At 54.9% G+C, this 21,284-nt stretch overlaps 1 protein-coding gene across 5 annotated transcripts in view; it reads right to left on the reverse strand.

Moving 5' to 3' along the window:
• The window catches only part of MIDEAS (mitotic deacetylase associated SANT domain protein), a 65,568-nt gene that overhangs the window by 16,667 nt on the left and 27,617 nt on the right, over positions 1 to 21,284 (reverse strand). For all 5 annotated transcript variants that reach the window (XM_082617504.1, XM_082617502.1, XM_082617501.1 and 2 more), the window contains one exon: positions 1,087 to 2,759. In XM_082617504.1, the coding sequence (XP_082473630.1) occupies positions 1,087 to 2,523 (1,437 nt within the window). In that variant the 5' untranslated portion in view covers positions 2,524 to 2,759. The remainder of the gene's footprint in view (positions 1 to 1,086; positions 2,760 to 21,284) is intronic.

Genomic DNA, 21,284 nt, shown 5'->3' on the forward strand with positions numbered 1-21,284 from the left:
GGACTCAAACACCCATGATGGTTCCCAATGGTCTTTGGCAACCTGGCCTTTCCCTGACCACCTTTTCCCCCACCATATTCCCAAATACTCTCTATAACCTCCCTTCTGCCAGGTTCTCCCATCCTGGCCTGGAGCAGGAATCCCCAGATGGCCAACTCAGGCCAAAAGTGGCTAATCGATGTGTTTTGTTTGGTCTACACGGTGCATGGCATGTGAAATAGTATCTATATATTCAAAACATATCTCAGCAAAAGAAAGCAAGCAAGGAACCTGTGGCAAGGTAAGGGTGGTCTTTGGATCTATTTCCCCACTGGCAACTGGCTGGAGTGAAGTCAAGTTCTGCAGCCTCCTACATATAGGTCTGGCCCTATAGGCTTCGAGGGTTGAGACCTCTAGTGAGGGAAGGGGCAAACACTGGCTTTGGAGTCCGATACTAGCTTCTGTCCTACCTTTGTGACCTTGGGAAATCCCACTTGGGCCTTAGCTTCTTTAGCAATAAAATGGAATAAATGCCAGCATCCCTCTCATAGGGTTTGATGAGAAATTACTTGTGACCAAAGATAAGAAACTCCAAGTACAACATAGGTGCTCAAATTCTATTCATTCTTCTTGCCCATTTAGATTGTCTTTTCTTCCCAGTCAACTTTATTGCTGTATAATTTACACACAACAAAGCGCACCTATTTTTAATTATAGTTTGCTGCATTTTGACAAGTATAACCGCCTGTGTAACCACTACCACATTCTTGTCTTTTAGCATACTGGATCTGGAAATGGTTTCACCTCCCTCTACTCCCAACCCTGCAAGTCTCAAAGAAGGCAACCCACGATGGTGTATTGCATTTTCCTGCCTGCAACCCTGCATGTGTATAAAACCCATCTTCCCTTCAGGTATGGATACACCTACTTAGAGATTCTTTGCATGCAGAGAGTTCAGAACTCCCTGAAATGGGTGGGTTCTTTCATTTCCTTCAATGAAGGGAGAAAACTGCCCTTGTGACCCTGGAGTCACTTGCTCTCCCCTGGCCCCAGACACAGCTCGCCCTGCCCTCTGCCAGGTCTGTCCCCAGCCCATGCCACTCTCACCTTTGTGTTCTGCAGTGAGGCCAGCTCCACTGCCTTCTGGGCCAGGGTCAGCAAATTGGCCTCCTGGGACGCCCGGCGCCTCCGTCGAGTGCTCTGGATCACCCCACCCCGTAGCACCTGCCCACAGTCCCCTGTGCCCACAGCCCGCGTGCCCTCCTCGCTGCCCATGGCGGGAGCCTCCCGCTCCCGGCCATTGGGTGCCAGTCTCTCCCCGTCCGACAGCAACTGCGACTCCCTCAGCTCCAGCGGGTATCCCAGAGCTTCAGGATGGGGCTGCCCCAGGGTGCCGGGTGGCGGCTGCTGCAGGGGCCAGTGGTGCAGGAACAGGTTGCTGGCGGGATCCTGCCCAGGTTGGGTGCCAGCCCCATCCAGGGTGGTGGAAGGCAGGACGCCCTCCTTAGAGAGGCGGCGGGAACGGCGGGGAAAGGCGATCTGGGCCTGAGGTAGCACAGGCTGCGGGGCTGACTCCTGCAGGAGGGCCTTGCGCAGTTCTGGGTTCATGTCAGGGTTTGGGGGGAAGGGGTAGGGTGCCAGGCTGTGGTGAGCCAGGTGGGACTGACTCAGCGGCCCGGCCGGCTGCAGGCCAAAGTCCTGGGGCTGCTGAGAGGGTGGCTGCTGCATGGGGTAGAAGTTCTCAAAGAGCTGCATCTGGGGCAGGGCCGCTTGCTGCTGCTGCTGCTGCTTCTGCGGTGGGAAGGCGGCGACGGGGTTGGGCGGCGATGGGCCCTGCCGGAAGACCTGCCGGTTCACCTGGTGGCCGAACGCCAGCTGGAAGGGCTGCAGGGGCAGCGTCTGGTTCGGCGGCTTCTTGGCCACATGGAAAGAGTTCAGGGGTGCCTGGGGCCGCCCAACCTCCAGCTGCACCTTCTGCGGCACCATTGGCCGCACAGCATTCCCAAAGCGGTCCAGCTGTGGCCCCCCTGCTTTCTCCCGCTTCAGTGGCTCAGGGTGGTTATAGTAGCTGGAGACCCCCATGCCAGGATGAGGGCTTCCCTTGGGTCCACTGTAAAGGGGCAGGCTGTGGCGATTCCACGTCGAGTGGGGCGGAGGCTGGCCCGGCTGCTGCTGCCAGCCGCTGTCACTGACACCCCCAACCCCTCCACGCTCCGGGCCCCGCCCTGGAGCCATCACAGAGTTGGGCCACTTGACCGAGCCCACCTGCTGAGACAACATGGTTCGCTCAGACCCGTACACCACGGAGTTCAGCAGGGCCAGGCTGTTGGAAGGGGGCAGTTCCACAGGCTGGGAGGCGGGGACAGCCCCTGCCGGACCCTCGTGTGCAAAGTAAGGCTCCTCCTTCACTCTGGACGGTGGAGGGGCCGGGGGCTGCTGTGGTGCTTGCAGGGGCTGGAGCTGCTCCTTGGGAGCTGGTTCCTGGTCCCCAAAGAGGCAACGCTTCCGCTTGTTCTGAGCCTTGGGCTGGGCCTGGAGGTTCATGGTGTGGCCAACTGGGCCCCAGCAGTGAGACCTACTTCACCAGTTGCCCATCCCCTGGGGGATGGTCCTGCTGGAAGCTTGGCCCTAGTCCAGCAGCCAGAGAGGGCAGAGGAAACGCTGGATGATGCGGTCGGGCACAGGGAGAAAGAACTGCTGGCGCTTCCTTCCTTTTTGCAGAGAGGCTCTCAGGCTCCTCTACAGTTCCCAGTTCATGATGCTCCACAGGGCCCTGGAGCCTGCAGACAGAAGAACAGTAATAGTGTCAGCCACAGCCTCCCAGGATGCCCCAGAGGGCAGCACAAGTGTGAGGGGAGGGTCTCAAGGGTCCTACAGTTCCACTGCCTCCTGGGGACAAGCCCAAGGTCACAGAGCAGCTTTGGTGAGGCAGGAGCCAGGACCTTGGGGGAGCTACCAGAAGGCGGCAACATCCCCCAGGGTACTCTGGGACTCTCCCTTGTCCCACTACCTCGCCCTCCTGGTTAGTGTCCAGGACTGCTGTGTTTGGTTGTGTAACTTGCACACTGCACAAAAGCTCCTGCCGAGGGGGCAAGTGGGGCTGAGATCCAGCCTGAGCCCCTGCAGTCAAGCTGGGATAAGGGGTAACAAAGGCCATGCTGGGTTCCCTACTCCTCTGAAGCCAGGCCCCAGCCTACTGGGCAGCCAAGCAGGTCCTCTCACATCTGTCCAGGCAGTGGTCTCCCCAGTAGACCCCGCAGGAGTGTTTTCAGCCAATGCCTCCTCTGACACTCCATGCACCTCTCAGACAGGAAATGGAGAAAACATTAGTCATTCCCAACTGTGCAGCCCATGGGTCGGGAGGTCCACCAGGCCCTTGCAGAGTCCTGGGTCCACGTCCTTTACACTGAGGCACGTAGGTGAGGCCCCAGAAGGGTGTGTGCAGTCCTAACCCCACCCCTGGGAGGAGCTGCTGGGTGGAACTGTGGCTGCCAGTGTTCCCCAACCGAGCATGGAATGGAAACCTGTTTTGCAACCTGGGCTGACTGGAGACAGGATCTGGCCTGGTAGCTGGTCAGCAGTCCCCACCCACCCTCCTCCACTGCCAAAGAGCTCCTGGCATCTTGAGCAAAGGAAGATATAGCTACGATATTGGCGGGGGGGGGGTGTGTGTGTGCAGATTTCTAGAACTTAAGTCCAGAAGGTTTCTCCATGACATGGTGTGACTAAAGTGCTCACAGTGTTCCTGTGTTTGTTTTCTAACTTGATTTAAAAAAAAAAAAAAAGGTTGCTCTATTTATCCTGCTACAGAGGAATTGAGACCAGTATTTTATAATTTACATGTGTTTTTATTACTTACATGCAAGTTATAACCTACACCTATACCTTGCGTGTATTTTCAAAGACTTTTTCTTTCTTCAGAGAGGGCTGGTTTTGTCTTTTGTTTTGTTTGCCTCTCTGGGAAGTTGGTGAGGGTGGGAGCTTCATGGCCCACCTCTTCCCCATGCTAAGATTCTGATCCTGAGCCAGTCCGTCTAGCAGAGGAGGGGAGCTCAGGAAGCCCCCGCGAATAAATGTGAAGGTCCAGGCTGACCTCAGACGTCAGAACCTAGATGCCCCAGGTCATCGTTAGCAGCCCAGGGAGTTCCCAGGAAACCAGCCGAGAGGCGCAGAGGAGGGCTGGCTGGGCATGCCGGGCAGGCTCTGGTATGAAGCCCTGGCTACACCCGGCGATGCCCCTGGCCCCAGGGAGGCGGCCGTGCTATCGCTCCTCCGCACGCTTCCGCAGCTCCCCAGCCCTTCCCCTCCCGCGGCGGCCGTGACTCACTCCAACCCCCTGCTGCCTTTCACTTTCACCCAGCACCCAGAAGGGGAGGAACTTCCTCCTCCATTTCCTTCCTCAGCTCCCGGCCCTGCTGTGAGTGAGAGCGACTCTCCGTGCTCGCACCCGCTTTGTCTCGCATATGGAAGCTGGGGGAGGGGGAGACTAGGAGGGCATCCAAGTCACCCAGGCCCCGCCACCAGGGGAGGATTCGGACAAGCAGCGAGTGCTGAGGCCACAGAAACCGCCTTCTGAACAAACCCCTTTCTCTTGCTTTTCAACTCTCATTCCCTGACAGCCAACCCAATACAGAGCAGAGACCCAAAAGCCAGCCCCCAGACTGAAAACAACCCTGGGCGCCATCGTGAAGCTGCAGGGTGGGGCCGTCCCGGCTATAGGAGTCCGGCTCTGCCTCTCCAATCAGAATGAACCAACTACAAGTACGTGTGTGTCTGCAGAAGCAAGACAGAGGAAGGAAGAACGTGCTGGGGGGGGGGGGGGAAGTTGGCAGGTCCACGTGCCTCCAGGGAACTGGGAGCCTCCCCTCCCCCGGCAGTACAGGCACCCCCCCCCATCGCAGCCCTGTTGCCTGGTGAGCCACAGCACAGGCTTGGGGCTTGGAGGAAGGGAAGGCACACGTGGCAGATGGGCCTGAGTGCACGTGCGCCTGCGTGCCTGATGGAGGGTACCAGGCGCGGGTATGGCCGCTCAGCGCCTAGGGGAGGGCGACTGCACACTTGGGACTGGGGAGATGGGGGCGGAGTCTGTGAAAGGGGATCCAAGGCAGGGCCGCTCCTGCCCCAGTCCACGCTGGCTGGCCTGCCGCTGCTTGGTCAGGCCTGCTTTGCCTCCCACCTCCCACCCTACACATCGAGGGGGGGCCTTCACTCCTGACACCACAGTAGGTTTCCAAAGCTGGGCCAGGGACTTCTTTAGAAGAAATTAAGAGGGCCAGCTCTGGGGAGGCTGAAGCTTCTGCAGAGGCCTCCCCGTCATCCCCATTGGAAGGCTGCTAACAATGCTAAGAGCACAGACACCCGGACCTGGGACCCTCGAAGAAGAGAGGTCATTATCTGGGCTGCTGGGAGGGGGCGGGGGGAGAGTGGAAGAGGCCTGGGAGGTAGGAGGGGAGGGGACACACCAAGGCAGCAGGATATGTAGTAGGGTATGTAGCAGTAGGAGTAACAGCTAGTAGTTGTAGTAATAATAATAACAACAATGCACCTGTGCCGGGCAGGTCCTGAGCACTCTGTGCAGGTTTAATTCCCACAACAGCTTCATAAAGCAGCATGAAGCCGCAGCATGAAGCAGTGTTATTTTAACCTCTGTTTTACAGGTGAGCTAGACAAGCTCTAAAGGGCTGAAAAAATTGCCAGCGGTCACACGATAACTACGTTGCAGAGCCAGGGCTTGAATTTAGGTCCGTCTGACTCCAAGACCAAGCTCTTATTCCCTGTCCCTAAGACATGCCGCTAAGACACCAGGCCCTTTCTGCACACCTCCCTCCCACAGCATGCTCGCGACAGTCTCTGAGCAAGGATTTTCCCAACACGGATCTCCCTCCTCACTGGCGCTAGGAAGTCTCTTTCCTGCACCTGAACTGTAGGCAGGTAAACCTCTCCTATTCTGCGCCGGTACAGCTGAGACCCTCAGACCTACAGGAAGGGAGGGAAGGGAAGGGGGGCCGCCTCACAGAGGTGCCAGCAGGTGTGGGAGGTCCACTGGCAGGGAGGCCTGAGACTGCACTGGTCACTTCCGCCTCCATCTCCAGACCTGGACCCTCCAGCCCCTGCAAGCCCACCCCTGCCTCAGTTCTGGTGGCTGCAGGTGGGGCTGCCAGCTCTCATACGCCACTCATACCTCACAGCCTGCGAGTGTGGCCAGGACTGAGCCACTTCCTCCCATTTCTTCTGCCCCAGCCCGCCTCCTCTGTCCCTCAGGTGGAAGTCTGCCTGCTCTTCCTCACAATGAGGAAGAGGAAGCAAGCTGTCCTTTCTGAAGGCTCCCAACAGATGGGCCAACTCCCTGAAGTTGCAGGGAAGAGGGTGTAATGAGGAACTCCTGCAGGCAGCTCACCCTTGGGACCAGCTGCAGGGCCTCTGACAACGGATGCAGAAACACTGCAAAAGGAAACCCACAGACATCATGGGGCCCCAGACACTCACACCCACTCCATCAGTCGGTGTGACTGTCAAGGCTCTATTCACTCTTGCCTTCCTCCGGGAGCCTCGCTGCTGCAACCAGTCCCTGACCACACCACAGACAGCCCTGGGCAGAAGACACAGCCAGCATCTGATCTCAACAGCCAGGGACCTCTGGGGCTTTCAGGAGCATCTATGGTGAGAAACACTTTCTCTCTACCGAAGAAGCAATGTGCAATAAGTAAAGAAAACAGTGCTGAAACCACATGTATTCTGCACACACATGAGGGAAGGTACTGAAAAGGCTGTTGGGTGTTCTATGCTCGTGGTGACACCACACCCTCCAAGGACAGCAACCAGACACGTAATGCTCCCCACGTGCCATAAACAGCCCAACCGCATGCGTGACATTGGCTGGGGGAGTCCAGTGAGCCCTCACCACAGGGCAATGGGGCCAGGCCATGCATGACCACTGAGGGGACCAGGACCACTCACAAGCTTGGGGCACTCAATGCAGCCATCCAAGAGACAAGACTGTTGTGAGTCAAGGTTACACGGGCCAGGAAAGGGGTGCCCAGCTTGGTCCCGGTGGCCATGGGGCCTCAGCTCTGTCCTGGGGCTGAGAGCCGACTGAAGGACCCCCCGACCCTGGGAGGCTAATGCTCCAAGCTCCTGCTCTTACCTGGGCCACCCCTGGCCCCGCAAACTCAGCACTAGGAAGAGGGGGAGTCACAGCTCATGCATCTCCAACCCGAGGCAAACAGACTTCAATATGGCACCCAACAAAGCCCCGAATCTCTAGGCCAGCCAGCTCACTGAGCACCAAAGAGCCTGTCTTAGGACAAAGTCTAAACTCCTTATCCGGCCCACAGGTCCCTGCAGACTTGGGCTCCTGCCACTTCTCTCAACACTCCACGCAGGAGCCATCACTCAGTGCTGTTCCTGCTTTGCCTCCAGGTCTGTGACCAGGCAGTTCCTCTGCCTAGCACATATTCCCAACCTTTTCATCTGACCAAGTCCTACTCACCTTTCAGGTTTCAGACACTGCTTCCTCTGGGAAGTCTGCCCTCATCCCAAGTCTGAGCCAAGTACTATACTCTGAGCCCATACTACCTCCTAAACCTCATGACTGGACTCAGCACACTGAATTCCGGGTGCCTATTTCTTAGTCCCCAGCAGACAGCAAACTCCAGGGGGCAGAGTCTGCAGTTCATTGTACCTTGGCACTTGGCTTGTACCTGCCTCTTAGGCTGCTCATTCAAGACTGCACCCCGGGTGAGTCAGAGCCACTGCTCACAGCCAGTGTATCCACCGTGGGCTCCTGCCCAGCCCTGACTTCTGGTCTCTCTCCCTGATGCACATCAGAGCTCCTGAGCACATCATGCTGAGATGAAGTGAAGAGGCCCAGCCGCCTAACCCCATCCCATCCCATCAGTGGCCCCAGGCCCTATCCAACTAAGCTGAACACAAATCCTTCTCCACTTGCAGGCCCATAAGCCACTTGCCCCTTGACTGTCATTCACTGCACCACACTACATGCAGGACAACTGACAAAGTGCCAGCCCCACTGTTGCCCCCTCTCCCATTCTTCTTCCCTCAAGGCTTCCCACACCTGCCTAGACCAAGGCCAGGGACACAAACCTGTGGATCTGTTTATCTCATGCTCTGACATGGCTGGGCTGAGCCTGAAGACACCAAGGTATCTGGTTAGGATGCCCAGGGCAGTGATGAGGGGCCCTCCCTAGAGGAGCCCTGCGTGGCCCAGCTGGCCCTCCAGTCCAGACTCACATCCTGAAAAGCTCTCTCTCAAATACTCTGGGGCCTTTGGCTATAGCCAGACTGGGCGAGTAGCCTGAAATTGCCATCTTGGGCCAGCTAGAGTTGCCCAGGCCCTCGGTAGACCTTGCCTCTGGGCACAGTGCAATGATCCCAACGCTGTGTGCACCCCCTCGAACTGGGAGTTCACACCCAGGATGCAGGGCCCCATTTCTCCAAGCCACTGGACATACAAGTCCTGTTCTCAAGGGGTATGTAAAACCAATAAGGAAGGAGACGCCAGCCACAGAGATGAGGACCTGCCTCCCACAAGTGTCACTTCCCCTGGGGACGTGAGAGAGCAGGCCCCGTGTTGTGCCCGTTCCCAGCCCAGAGAGAGTCCCTGGATGATCACTTCTCCAGACTGAACTTCAGCCCTTATAGGCCAGGGCATCATGAGTCCCAGGGGCTCAGCCATCAAGCTGGACAGGCTCAGAGGCTTGGCCAGGGTTCGAGCTGCCTGAAGTTTGAGCTTTGACTGTAAAAATGCCAACACTGAGATGCTTTTTTTTTTTTTTTTTTTTTTTTGCGGTACGCGGGCCTCTCACTGCTGTGGCCTCTCCCGTTGCGGAGCACAGGCTCCGGACGCGCAGGCCCAGTGGCCATGGCTCATGGGCCCAGCCGCTCCGCGGCATGTGGGATCTTCCCGGACCGGGGCACGAAGCCATGTCCCCTGCATCGGCAGGCGGACTGTCAACCACTGCACCACCAGGGAAGCCCTGAGATGCTTTTAAAGGGATACAGGTAAGAGGAAATCCTTTGCCTTATGATGCACCCCCCAGGGCTTCATTCAGGCATCTACCTTTATCATCTCCTCCCTCACTACCCCACAAACACCCCCAGGATGTCCATAAAAGTCAGGATAGCCAGGTCCGTTTTATAGGAGGGAAGCTGAGGCAGAGAGAAAATATTGAGTCGTAGGCAGAGCCAGGAAAGGACTGAGCCTCCAGGCCCAGCTTCCGCCCATACTAGGGGTGGGGACTGGCTGCCTCCCTCCTAGACAAGGGCCACAAAGGATCACAGGCAGCTCAAGAAACCCCCTTCTACAGGACTCGGGACTCCCAGGGGGTAAAATGGAAGCTGGCAGGATTAGGCTCTCTCCAGAAGAGACAAAGCAAGTGTCCCTGCAGCCAGCCCTTCAGTGACTGAGCCTCTGGAGAGGGCTTCATGAGGACCTCACAACCCTCTCTATGCCCTACAGGGCTCACGCCACCAGAGGCTGCTCCAGCTCCCCTCCCCTTCTGGAAGGGCCTGGCTAAACCGCAGGTCTAGGGCAGGGCTCCCTGGAGTCTGTGCCTGAGGCCCAGTGCCAGACTCTGTCCCAGACCAACATACAGAGAAGGCCATTCACAGGGACCTCCCTTAACATGGCCCTGCCCTGCTTACTGTGCCCTCCCACAAACACACACCCTCTGTAGCCCTGCAGGTCTGCTCACTGCCCCTTCATCCACTCAACAAGCATTTGCTGAGCACTGGCTGTAAGCCAGGCTCTGGGGAGACACAGGAGACAAGGTACAGTCCCTACCCACACAGAGCTCCCAGTCCAATGGGGGAGAAAACAGAAACACACATTGATTATAACGCAAGGTGGCCTGTCCTGGGGCTCGAGATACACACAGGGAATAAGTGACCCTGGGGAGAGTTCCCCGGCTTTGAGCCTTTGCTGGAGCTGTCACCTCTGCCTGGAAGCCCTGCCTCTGCTCTGACAACCTGCCTCCCTCAAAGCCTACCTCTTCCAGGCAGCCCTCCGGCACATACTGTTCTCACCCTTTCTGAATCTTCGTGCTCTTACTCGCTATTAACCACTAGGTCACAAGGCTCCTGCAATTCTCTTCTGTTTCCGCAGCAAGGCTGGGAGAAGCAGGGCCTGGAGGCAGTGTGGCCCAATGGAGAGGGCAGTGAACTGGTTGTCAGGTAACCCGGTGTCTGGTCCAGGAACCGCTACTCAGTGGTTTCTACCTTTGAGGAATTTGGGAGCCGGGGGTTGGGGTTGTGGGGGGTGGAGAAGGCCTGTGTCCAGGAATCACCTTTGTAATGAGCAACTGCCACAACAAACAGTAGCCACCAGCACTGCCCATGTGTCCAATGTGTGTGAGTATTGCTCACTTGTATAACCACTTATCCCCATCTGAGAAATGAGGAAAGGTCGGCTCTGAAAAGTAACTCGTTCCAGGTCACAGCCGGAGGTCCTTGGTAGGAGCCAGGATTCTAATCCAGGCCTACCGAGTCCAAACCAGGTCTCCATCACACTCTGCTGCCTGTCAGTGTTGAGCAGTGGTTCTCAAACCCACCCCGAGAGATTATTAGTTCATGGGTCTGGTAACGGGGGGAAATCCACAATGCTTCATAAGCAGCCCAGGTGGTGCCCGGGTGCTGAAGCAGAGGAACGGCTAGAGGGTCAGGGCCTGGCACAGTGCAGTTTCCAAGGACCCACTGCTCCTCACCCCCCTGGGAGCCACCTGCCAGGGTGCCGTGCCCTGCACAGGAGGCATGAGGGGTCCCATGAGCCCTAGGGCTGACCATGGCTCTTAGAGTGCCCAAGGCCCAACTGAGTGCCCGTGTTTACTGAGCTTGTACTATCTGCCAAACACTGTGCTGAGTGCATTGCTGGCAACATCTTATTTAACCCTCACTCTTCTTTGTCCCATTTTACAGCTCTGGAATGGTATACTCAAAAGTATCTATTTAACACAAAAGAAGACAGTAACAGAGTAACAGAGGAACAAAAAAAGACATTAGACAGAAAGCAAATAGCAAAAATGGCAGACATAAATCCAACCTTTTTAATAAGTACTTTAAATGTAAATAGATTAACACCCCAATTAAAAGGCAGAGTTTGGGAAAATGGGTTTAAAAAAACCATGATCCATGGGCTTCCCTGGTGGCGCAGTGGTTGAGAGTCCGCCTGCCGATGCAGGGGATGCGGGTTCGTGCCCCGGTCCGGGAGGATCCCACGTGCCGTGGAGCGGCTGGGCCCGTGAGCCATGGCCGCTGAGCCTGCGCGTCCGGAGCCTGTGCTCCGCAACGGGAGAGGCCACAACAGTGAGAGGCCCGCGTACAGCAAAAAAAAAAAAACCATGATCCAACCATTAACAAGAGACACACACTTTAGATTCAAAGACACTAATAGGTTGAAAGTAAAAGGATGGAAAAAGATATACCATGCTAACAGTAACCAAAAGAGAGCTGGGAATGGCTATGCTAATATTAGACAAAATAGACTTTAAGACAAAAACTCTTATTAGAGACAAAGAAGGACATTTTATAATGATAAAAGTGTCTACCCATTAAGAGGATATTACAATTATAAATGTATTTGCACCTAACAACAGAGCCCCCAAAATACATGAAGCAAAAACTGTCAGAATTGAAGGGGAAAATAGACAATTCAACAATAAGAGTTGGAGCCTTCACTTTCAAGAATTGATAGAACAACTAAACAAAAGATCAACAAGGAAACAGAAGACTTGAACACTATAAAGCAAATAGACCTAACAGATATCCATAGAACCTTCCACTCAACAACAGCAGAATATGCATTCTTCTCAAGGGTACATAGAATATTCTCCAGGGTAGATCATAAATTAGGACATAAAACAAGTCTCAATAAATTTGAAAGGGTTGAAATCATACAAAGTATGTTCTCCAATCAAAACAAGATAAAATTAGAAATCAAAAATAGAAGGGGGCTTCCCTGGTGGCACAGTGGTTGAGAGTCCACCTGCTGATGCAGGGGACACGGGTTTGTGCCCCGGTCCAGGAAGATCCCACGTGCCACGGAGCAGCTGGGCCTGTGAGCCATGGCCGCCAAGCCTGCATGTCCGGAGCCTGCGTGTCCGGAGCCTGTGCTCCGCAACGGGAGAGGCCGTGACAGTGAGAGGCCCGCGTACCGCAAAAAAAAAAAAAAAAAAAAGCAGGAAATTTGGGGAATTTACAGGAAATGAAAGTTAGAACTAACTTGTCAAGTTCTCAGCTCAGAAAGGCCACTCCTTCCTTACTCAGACCATATTCTCCACACCTTCTGCACAGCCCTAGGAAGCTGCAGATCTCAGATTTTTGCAAACGCCTGGGTAGCTCCACACCAGAACACACACTGAACCTGACCCCAATCTTGATCCCAGAATCAAAACAGCTGGGGAGGGAGAGCCCTTTAGGGCTGTAACAGCTTGTTATTCAGCCCTACTTCTCCCTGGGAAGACGGCCACAAGCAAACATCTTCACTTCCCCAGCTAGTCTACAGAATGTCCGAATGGCAGATCCTTCCCAAAAGAAGGAAGCTAACATATACAGAGCACTTTCCCCACACCAGGTACCTGACATACCCTAATCCACGCATACAAACTTCCCACCCAGGCATCTCATTGTCCCCATTCTACAGAGGGAAACTGAGGCTCTGTTATTAAGGTGGCAGAAGATTCAAAATCTTGTTGTCTGCCTTTAAAGTCCTTGGTCTTTCCATCATCCTTCCAGAAAAATCCCAAATCTACACTTGTTGTGGGCTTCAGAAGGAATGCTATACATGAGAACCCCACAAAGCCAGCTGTGGATCCTCCCCTTTCTCATGCCCCCTCCTAGAACTGCTGCTTTTCCTGGGGCCATTTCCAAGTAGAGCATAGTATATAACACTCCCTCCCAAGAAATAATCCCAGCCCCAGCCTGCAGAAACAGTCTCCCCTCGAGATCGTGAACATCTGTAAGACCCCCTGGAAGCTAGGACAGCCCATAGGGCTTTGAGGTGGGAGGACTGCAGGCGTGAGCTGGGAGCTGCAGTCAGCAGGATCACCCTCTGGAATAAGAGCCTCCACACCACATGGAGAAAGGTGGCTTGTGCCTCTCTTCAGAGCCAACCACCAAAGCAGGGCATAGCTGCGGAAGCTGAACAGATTCCAAATATCAAGGGATGTTGCATCTCACTCGGTCCAATTCCTTGTTCCACAAAGCAGCCCAGAGAAGGAAAGAAACTTGCCTGCAAATACACAGACAGGAGCAAGAATCAAGGCCCAGAATCAAGGACACCAATAACGATGCTTCATGCCTCCATTTAGGAGGCCCCACCTTTTGGCAAGACACTGGGCAGGGCTTGGAGCCAAAGTGAAACCTCAACATCACAAATGTAAGGCTTCTACTTCACCATCATCTCCACCTCTGACATTTCTTGAGGGCACTACTATGTGCCAAGCATGGTGCTGAGTGAACTCTACACACATGATCCCATTTAATCCTCACAGCAAGGCAGGTATTATTACACTCCCGTTTCTCAACGAGGCACCTGAAGATCTGAGGTCACAGGAGTATAGAGGCAATGCCAGGACTGGAACCCAGAGCCTTTTCTGCAGGGCCTCAGGCTCAGCCTCCTGCTTGGGTGCACATCAGGCTATTTGGGATGGACGGCAGCAGGCTCTGGGCCGTTCACATCTTCTCCCTGGAGAGCGGCTTCAGCTGGCCTGAAAACCAGTCACGTCCTGGAAGTGTGGCTGGTCAGGAAAGGTGAGTGAGAGAGGTCTGGGAGGCAAGGGGCTTTGAAAATGAAGATGCTACTAGTGATTACCACCACTGGGCCAACCTGTGAAGCTCAACATCTTCAGTTCAAGAGGAAGCCACATCCCTCCCACACTCTGCAACCCCACACCCACGGTTGGCCAACAGCTCCTTAAAAATAAAGCCGTGACTTGCCCCAAATCCCCATGGGGCCCAGGTTCCTGTCCCTTCCCCTGGCACACTGAAATCTGGGTCAAGTCAGTCCATGCTTGGGTTCCTACTTGTGCCAATGCCCCCCACCCAGGGCACTGAGCATCAGCCCCAGCCTGACAAGCCACCTCTCTGCATGGGGCTCTCAGAAGGGTTTCCTCTCAAGAAGTGAAACTACTAAATAAAGGTTGTTCATGGCGCATCCTAAATAAGGGAGACAGTGCCCACCCACTCCAGAGGTCATTGGTCCAAATCTCAATTCATGGCTGATGGGACTGAAGCCCTGAGAGCTAACATGATTTGCCCAAGAACACACGGCTCATTCCTGGGGTAGAGCTGTGGTCAGGGCCTCCCAGGGGATGTTCTCACACTCAGCACTCCCTCAGACCTGGCTCTGCTGCCTCTTCTCAGGAGAAAGGAAGCGGGGAGTGGGCAGGAGCGGTGTCTAGTCGTGGTGTCTTCATCAGCTCTGGCTCATCTGCCTGGCCAGCTCCAGAAGGAGCTAAGACCTACCTGATGGCCTGGGGGGAGAGGGGGAGGGGAGTTTTTTCAGGGGGTCATCCTGCTGGTTTGGAGGATAAGAATGGGGATAATATGGCTCCCCAATACTTGCTAGTGACCAAGAAGAAGAAAACCTTGCTGCCAGCAGAGGTGGGGTGGCTCTCAACATGGCTGCCTGGGGCCTCCTAGATGGGCTGCAGAGCGGGCACAGAGAGCCAGCCACCTGCCCCCCTCGTCCAGCCATCCAGTCAGTGTCACAGCCTTTCTCAGGTCCTGGTCAAGATCCAGGGCCTCGGCCAAATGCTCACACATTCCTTGCGTTTCTCCAGTCTCTGAGCAGCTGCTGCAGGCCCTCTTCTGTGCTGATTTATTCTTTATTGTTCCTGAAATACACCCAGAGGCCTTTGGCACCGGGCACCAGCAGAGCATCCAGCCCAAACCCCGAGTACACACCAACCAGGCTCTCTGGGACCTGAGCCAAGCCAGCCGGCATGATGGGCCCTGGGGTCAGACCCAGCAGCCAGGAAGGGAGGCCCAAGATCCCACCCACTCCAGCCTATGGTCCTAGAGCTGTTCTCAGACTACGGAGGCTGAGATATTTGGGGAGATGGAGATGCTTGCAAGGCTTCTGGGAGGGCTAAACTAAACTTTTCCACTCCTCTCACACACGAGTGACTCCCCAGCAATCCCCCGCAACACACACACACAGCGGACTCCCATGTGCCTATCGCCCTGCACAGCAGGGCCCCGTGGCTCAGGCTGGGATTCTCGCTACCCTGTAAAGTGTTTGGAGAGGGAGGCCTCAGAGGGGTCTTCCCCACCCTTCCCAGCCCAAAATATCTCCCCTATCAGCCAGCTAATGGTGCCTGAATTCCTACCATCAACACTTCATTCCTAGGGTCAAAGCATTGTTCCCTGTGCACATGAAAATAGCCAGGAGAAGTGTGGGAGCTGCCTGGTAAAAAGACAGGACTTTGGGGTCAAACAGGACATGTCCTGGCTTCTCCAATCACTTGCCTCTCTGTGGGCCTCAGTTTCCCTACCAGTAAATGGGCACAATATCTTCATCTCATAGTTATTGTGGGATTAAATGAGGGTTTTATATATATATATATATATATATATATATATATATATATATATATATAGAGGGAGAGAGAGAGAGCGAGAGAGAGAGAGAGAGAGAGAGAGGGAGAGAGGGAGAGAGGGGGAGAGGGAGAGAGGGGGAGAGGGAGAGAGAGGGAGAGGGAGAGAGGGAGAGAGGGAGAGAGGGGGAGAGAGAGAGAGAGAGAGAGAGAGAGGGAGAGAGAGAGAGAGGGAGAGAGGGAGAGAGAGAGAGAGGGAGAGAGGGAGAGAGGGAGAGAGGGGGAGAGAGAGAGAGAGAGAGAGAGAGACAGAGAGAGAGAGAGTGAGTGTGCCTGGCACAAAGTAAGAGCTCGATAAATGTGATTTCATTTCCCCCTTGCTGGGCAGGGGCAGGTCATTCATTATTAGTCTTCAACACCTGGAAGCGAATGAAATGGCCTCTTCCAGTTCCACAGCCGGCTGAGAGCAGGGCTGACCAGACAGGAACAGGACAAGGGAACTAGGAATCCCAGCAACAGTGCTGGGCTCTGCAGGCATCTGGCCTAGGGACCCAGGAGGAGCACACTCAGCACAGGCCTCCCCAGAACTCAGCTGCGCCAGCAGGGCCTGCAGGGACATGGCGGGACAGGAGTCCCCACATAAAACCTGGCAGAGCTTCCAAGCCCATAGTGGAGCCTCCACCCTCCTGGGCTCCCTCTAAGAGCAATAAAAGGGAAAGTGCCATCACCTGAGGGAGGCTGGGGAGAGGGTGGTCACAGAAAGTCTGAACAAAGATGCCAGAGGCACCGGGGCCTGCAGGGAGCAAGTAAGCCTGCCCCGAGGCCACCACAGTGAAACTCCCACAAGTAGAAGTGCCCGCCTGGTTATTTTTGGTATCTCTTCTGCCCAAAGCCAGCAAGGAAAGGCAGCTGCTAGCAACCTGGAAGGGCTGTTTACGCTCAAGTGTGCAAGCACTGTGCAAGGACAAAAAGAGCACCAGCAGCCACCATGCAGAAGGGCCTCTGCCCCCTGCCTTCCTCTCCCGACTGTCCCCGTACAGTCCAATCTGCACGCTGCACAGCCCACAGAGCGTGGGCACTTCTGCTTTCAGTCAGATCCAGTCTCCTAACCACAAAACTCACACACACACAAACAGACAAATAACTATGGAGCCAGCTGAAGACTGGGCCACACCCAGGGGCCGAGACAGTATTCCTCTGGGCTCTTCCTACACTGAAGCGGCCCTTCCCCGTTTCGAAACTGGGAGGGGCAGGGACCAGGGGCAGGACACAGGAGCCTTTCCTCTGTGAAGCGAAAGTGGGGACAGTCTATGGAACTTCAAGGAACTCGCTGCCTCTCAGCTTCCCCATTTGAAAGTGAAGGACTAGATGTCCCAAAGTGTTTTCCAGCTCTGGGTAAATCCTGGGAGCTGGAGAGCCCAGAACTAGGACCCAGGGCCAGCTGAAGAGGTCAAAGCCAGGTCAGGTGGGATGGAGGATCTGAGGCCAGCCAGATCTGCCCCAAGAGCTGCAGGGCAGGCTGGGGGGAGGAGGAGGAAGGGGGAGAAAGGCCAGACTACTTGCACTCGCAGCATTTTGAGTTATCACTCAAGCCGTTTCTGAGATCGCTTCTGAGTTCCAGGGCCTTCCCCTCCCAGGAACTGGCAAATTCTGGCAACAGCAGGCTGGCTTGGGGTCTCTGTCTGCCCAGCTGCTGCAAAAAGCTGGGAATCAAAATCCCTCACTGTTTTCCTTCCTCTCTGGACCCCATTTCCCCAGATAAGATGGGTGGCCTCAGAGGGAACCCCCTTCTGGCTGCAAGCCTGTTGTACTTCCCTCTCTCCAAGCTTCAGCCGGGACAAACCTGCCCTGGCTGCTCCCCTCCCCCCTTCCCGAGACTCCTAGAGGAAGAAGCATTGCCTGGAAAAAATAACACTCACCACAAGCTCCCTGTGGCTGGAGAGAAAGGCAGAGGGAACAGGGAGCACCTTCCCCGGCTGGCCATAGCACCAGGATCCGTTCCAGGAAGAGCAAGATCAAGAACCACTGCCTTGGACGGCTCAGGCCTCCAGCCCCTCTCCTCCCCACCAGTCCCCAAAAACCACAACCAGTAAGTTGCGTCCCGCAGGGAGCCCCCGACCCTCACCCCTGCAAAACCCCAGCTCTCTTCAGACATGTGTTAACTTTCTTCTTATATAATATCTTGGTGTTCCCCCCACCCTCCCACTCCACCCTTGCTACCTGGTGAAACAGCCAAAGTGCTTTTAGGAGCAACTCCCACCCCAGGCTCCACCCAAACTCCATTGAGGTCACACTGAGAGGCTTCAGGTGAAGCGAAGACAAGCAGATTTTTTCCTTGGCTTAGAAAGCAGCCTTCCTCCCACCCACCTGAGCAGTTCAGCCTGAGGCCTGGGCGAGTAGGTTCCTGAGAGCACAATAGGATCTCTGGGAAGCTGAGCCCTTAACCCTCCGCTGCAGGGACAGAATCCCTTGCAAAAGTACACAGGCCGCAAGGTCTGGGCTGGTCCAGGCTGGAGTGCATCACACAGTTTTGCCCAGGGCCTAGGGAGTTCGAAAATGAGCTTCATTTACATAAGCCCAGTGCCCTGGAAGGGTACCCTCCTACCACAAGCAGGACACCCTTCATTTCCTTTTCCCTGGAAGGAACAAAAGGCAAACAAGAGCTGGGCTTGGTAGAAACTAGTGAAATGCTAGCCATCATCTGTTGAGTACCTACTGTGTGCCAGTCACTTTGCATGCATGATCTTGTTTAACCTTTGCAGCTACCCTATGACTAATTATTATCATCCCCATTTTATAGGTAGGGAAACTGAGGCTCAGGAAGTTAAGCAATGCTCAAAGCCACACAGCAAGTGGGGAAGCTGAAGAATGAACCCAGGTCTGCCCAGGCCTCATTCCTATGCCCCTGCCAGGCTTCCTTCAGAGTCACTGCCCAGGTTATTGTCCACACACCATCCAGGAATGGTGTTCTGAGTGCGGGGACGGAAGTAGGTGTGCACAAGTTTTGCCTGATGGCTCTGGAATCTGAATTGATGTCCCACTAACTGTTATTGTTCCCAAGTGTGTGACCGTGAGAGCCCCTGTAAGTGTGCGTGTGTTGGGGGTGGAGGGAGGGTGATCTGGATTCCAAAGAGCAGTTTCCAACACCGAAGTTATGCTGTAATGCTTCTGATTCATAAAGTGAGCTCACAGTCTCACGATATCCTGAATGTTGCTTCGAATGCAAATGCAGATCCCACAAGTAAGAACTGGGGATTTCAGCACACTCCACCCAGCTCCAGCCCAGCTGGAGGAGTTTCTTTAGTTCAGCCCCACACAGCCAGAGATATCCTGCCTGTGCAGAAGCAACTCTTCCAATAGAACACGACCCCTGGCTGCATTTCCTGCAGCCTGTGGAGTGTCAGGGAAGAATGGAGCCCCCAGGCTGCTTCTATACTAATTCGAGCACACACAGGAAGGGTGCCAATTGGCCTGGCCAAAGGAAATGCCCAGGTTAGCAGATTCCCAGGCAGGAGGCTCCAACACTCTTTCACCCTGAGGTCCCATTGGGGTCAGGATTACTGGGACATACTCTCCAGAAGGCCAGCCACAGGGCAGTGCCAGGAGACTGGGTTCACCAGTATCAGACTCACACATAGACCAACCCTTTTGAAAGCAATGGCACAGTATGAATCCCGCAGCAGGACTCACTGGGCCCACCACATGCTAAGTCCACGTTTTCTGGATGGAGATCTTTCATTCATTTGTTCAGCTAACATATGCTAAAGTCCACGTTTTCTGGATGGAGATCTTTCATTCATTTGTTCAGCTAACATATGCTAAACACCTACTAGATGCCGGACACTGTGGGAACAATACAGAGCGTATGCTAGAGCAGAGCTATGATAATACTGAAATGTGCTTTCCACATTTGATGTATATGTACTAACTTGCAAAATCCTCACCTCGACTCTTTGAAGGTATAGGAACTCTAGCTCCCAGTTTATGATTTGACCACCACATTACAGTATGTGCACAACTGACTATATAAGGTGGAAATGAGTATTCAGAAGAAGGCTGAGGCTTCTCCAAAGAGGTGACATTTGAAACAGGATTAGAAGGATACGCAGGAATCTCCCAGCTACTTGTGGCCATCCCCATTCCACCAGGAGAAAGGTTTCCTTCTGGGAGACCCAACCGCAGGAGAGGGGCTATCAATGCCAAAGATTCCTGGACTGGACCCACTCCCCTTCCAGGTTACGCTGCTCCATGCGCACCCCCCTGCCAATCCTTCTCCCACTCAGGGGCCCAGAGGCCTTGGCTCCACTGCGCACCCCTTCCCTGAGCTCTGCAGCCACAGGAGGCCTTCAGCTGAAATCTGTTAACTGCATATTGCCTTTTTGTTTCTCCATTTATTAAAAGCAGCAGCCCACAGGGCTAAACACTCAAGCTATTTTTAAATCCCACATTTAAAAGTTGAACTCTCATCCCCATGGGCACTCCAGGGCACTCTTTCCTAGGGTGGGGTGAGGGGCTGACGGAGCCAGGAGGAGTGTGGGTTCTTCCCGATGCTTGGAGAGACCACACTGGCAGTGGTCAGGTTGTCCCAGAGCAAGCTGCATGGTTGGGGGGTGGGGAAGGAACCCTCCAGGTTCTTCACCCCGCTGGCCTCTGGGAGCTACTCAGACCAGAGTAACCTGCCAGAGGCCAATCCAATTAGAGTGGAGACTGGGCCAGAGCCATACAATGAGATGGTTTATCACAGTAACTGAGTGTTTACACCCCTATTATTCACTGTCCAGAGCCGTAGGGAAAAGAGGATCCACAAATTCCCAACCAGGGACGGTTTCTCCTTTCCCCTTCATCCTGAAGCCATCTAACAGCCTGTGAAAAGGGTGCATTTCTCTGATGTTAAAGTGGCACATGCACACCATCCCTAGGAGGTTCTGGAGCAAGACAAGTGGTTTCCTTCCCTTAGCCGGGGCCCCACAAGAGAGAAGAGACGTCTCAGAGCTGCGTTTCTTCCACTTCCATCAGGCCTCCAGTCTCAATCCTGAAGATGCAGGGCCAAGGAGAGGCCAGACCTCCAGCCTGCCACCAGGCCAGGCTCCCCCTGTTGGAGCAGGCCAGACCTTCCCTCCCTCCAGCCACAGCTGCCAACAGGGATCCCCTGCACCCACGTGCCTAGGCGGCCTCCAGAGTCACCCAAGGCCAGCCAGGTCTCCCCCATCCCACCGTTCCCTGAGCGAGGCTGCACAGGCTGGCACACAGGTCCCAGGTGGGACGGTGGAAGCAGGAAGTAGCCACTAAAGTTGTGACCGACAAAGTTTTAAATGGGGGAGAGCAACTTCCCCTTTCATCCTTGCAGCAGCTCACTCTGGAGGCTGGGCTGCAATACCCAGGGGCTCCCACTTCAGAGTGGCAGGTATCGCCTCTAGGTCTGCCTTCCTGAGGCTTCCTTGGGGCTGAGGCTTGAAAGCGTCAGGCCCTTATCCAGAAGCCTCGTGGGGGCCCTAGAGGTGCAACCTGGTGCACACGCTCCTGGATGTGTGAGTTGTAAGGGGGGTATGACTACCGCCACCAAGCCGGCCTTACGCAAGCTCCAGGAAAAAAAAACCCGGGCTCCCGAGTTCCGCACAGGCACCACCAAACGCAGCACAAGGTGAGGCGGCAGGAGAACTAACTCCGCAGGCCGCAGCTGCACGGGGCGTGAGGGGTTGGGCGAAGGATGACAGGTCTGAGGTGCGCCAGCAGCCGGCGGCGCCGGGGTGCGCG

The sequence above is a fragment of the Mesoplodon mirus genome, assembly GCF_964341445.2.
Source record: "Mesoplodon mirus genome assembly, chromosome: 4".
Taxonomy (NCBI): domain Eukaryota; kingdom Metazoa; phylum Chordata; class Mammalia; order Artiodactyla; family Ziphiidae; genus Mesoplodon; species Mesoplodon mirus.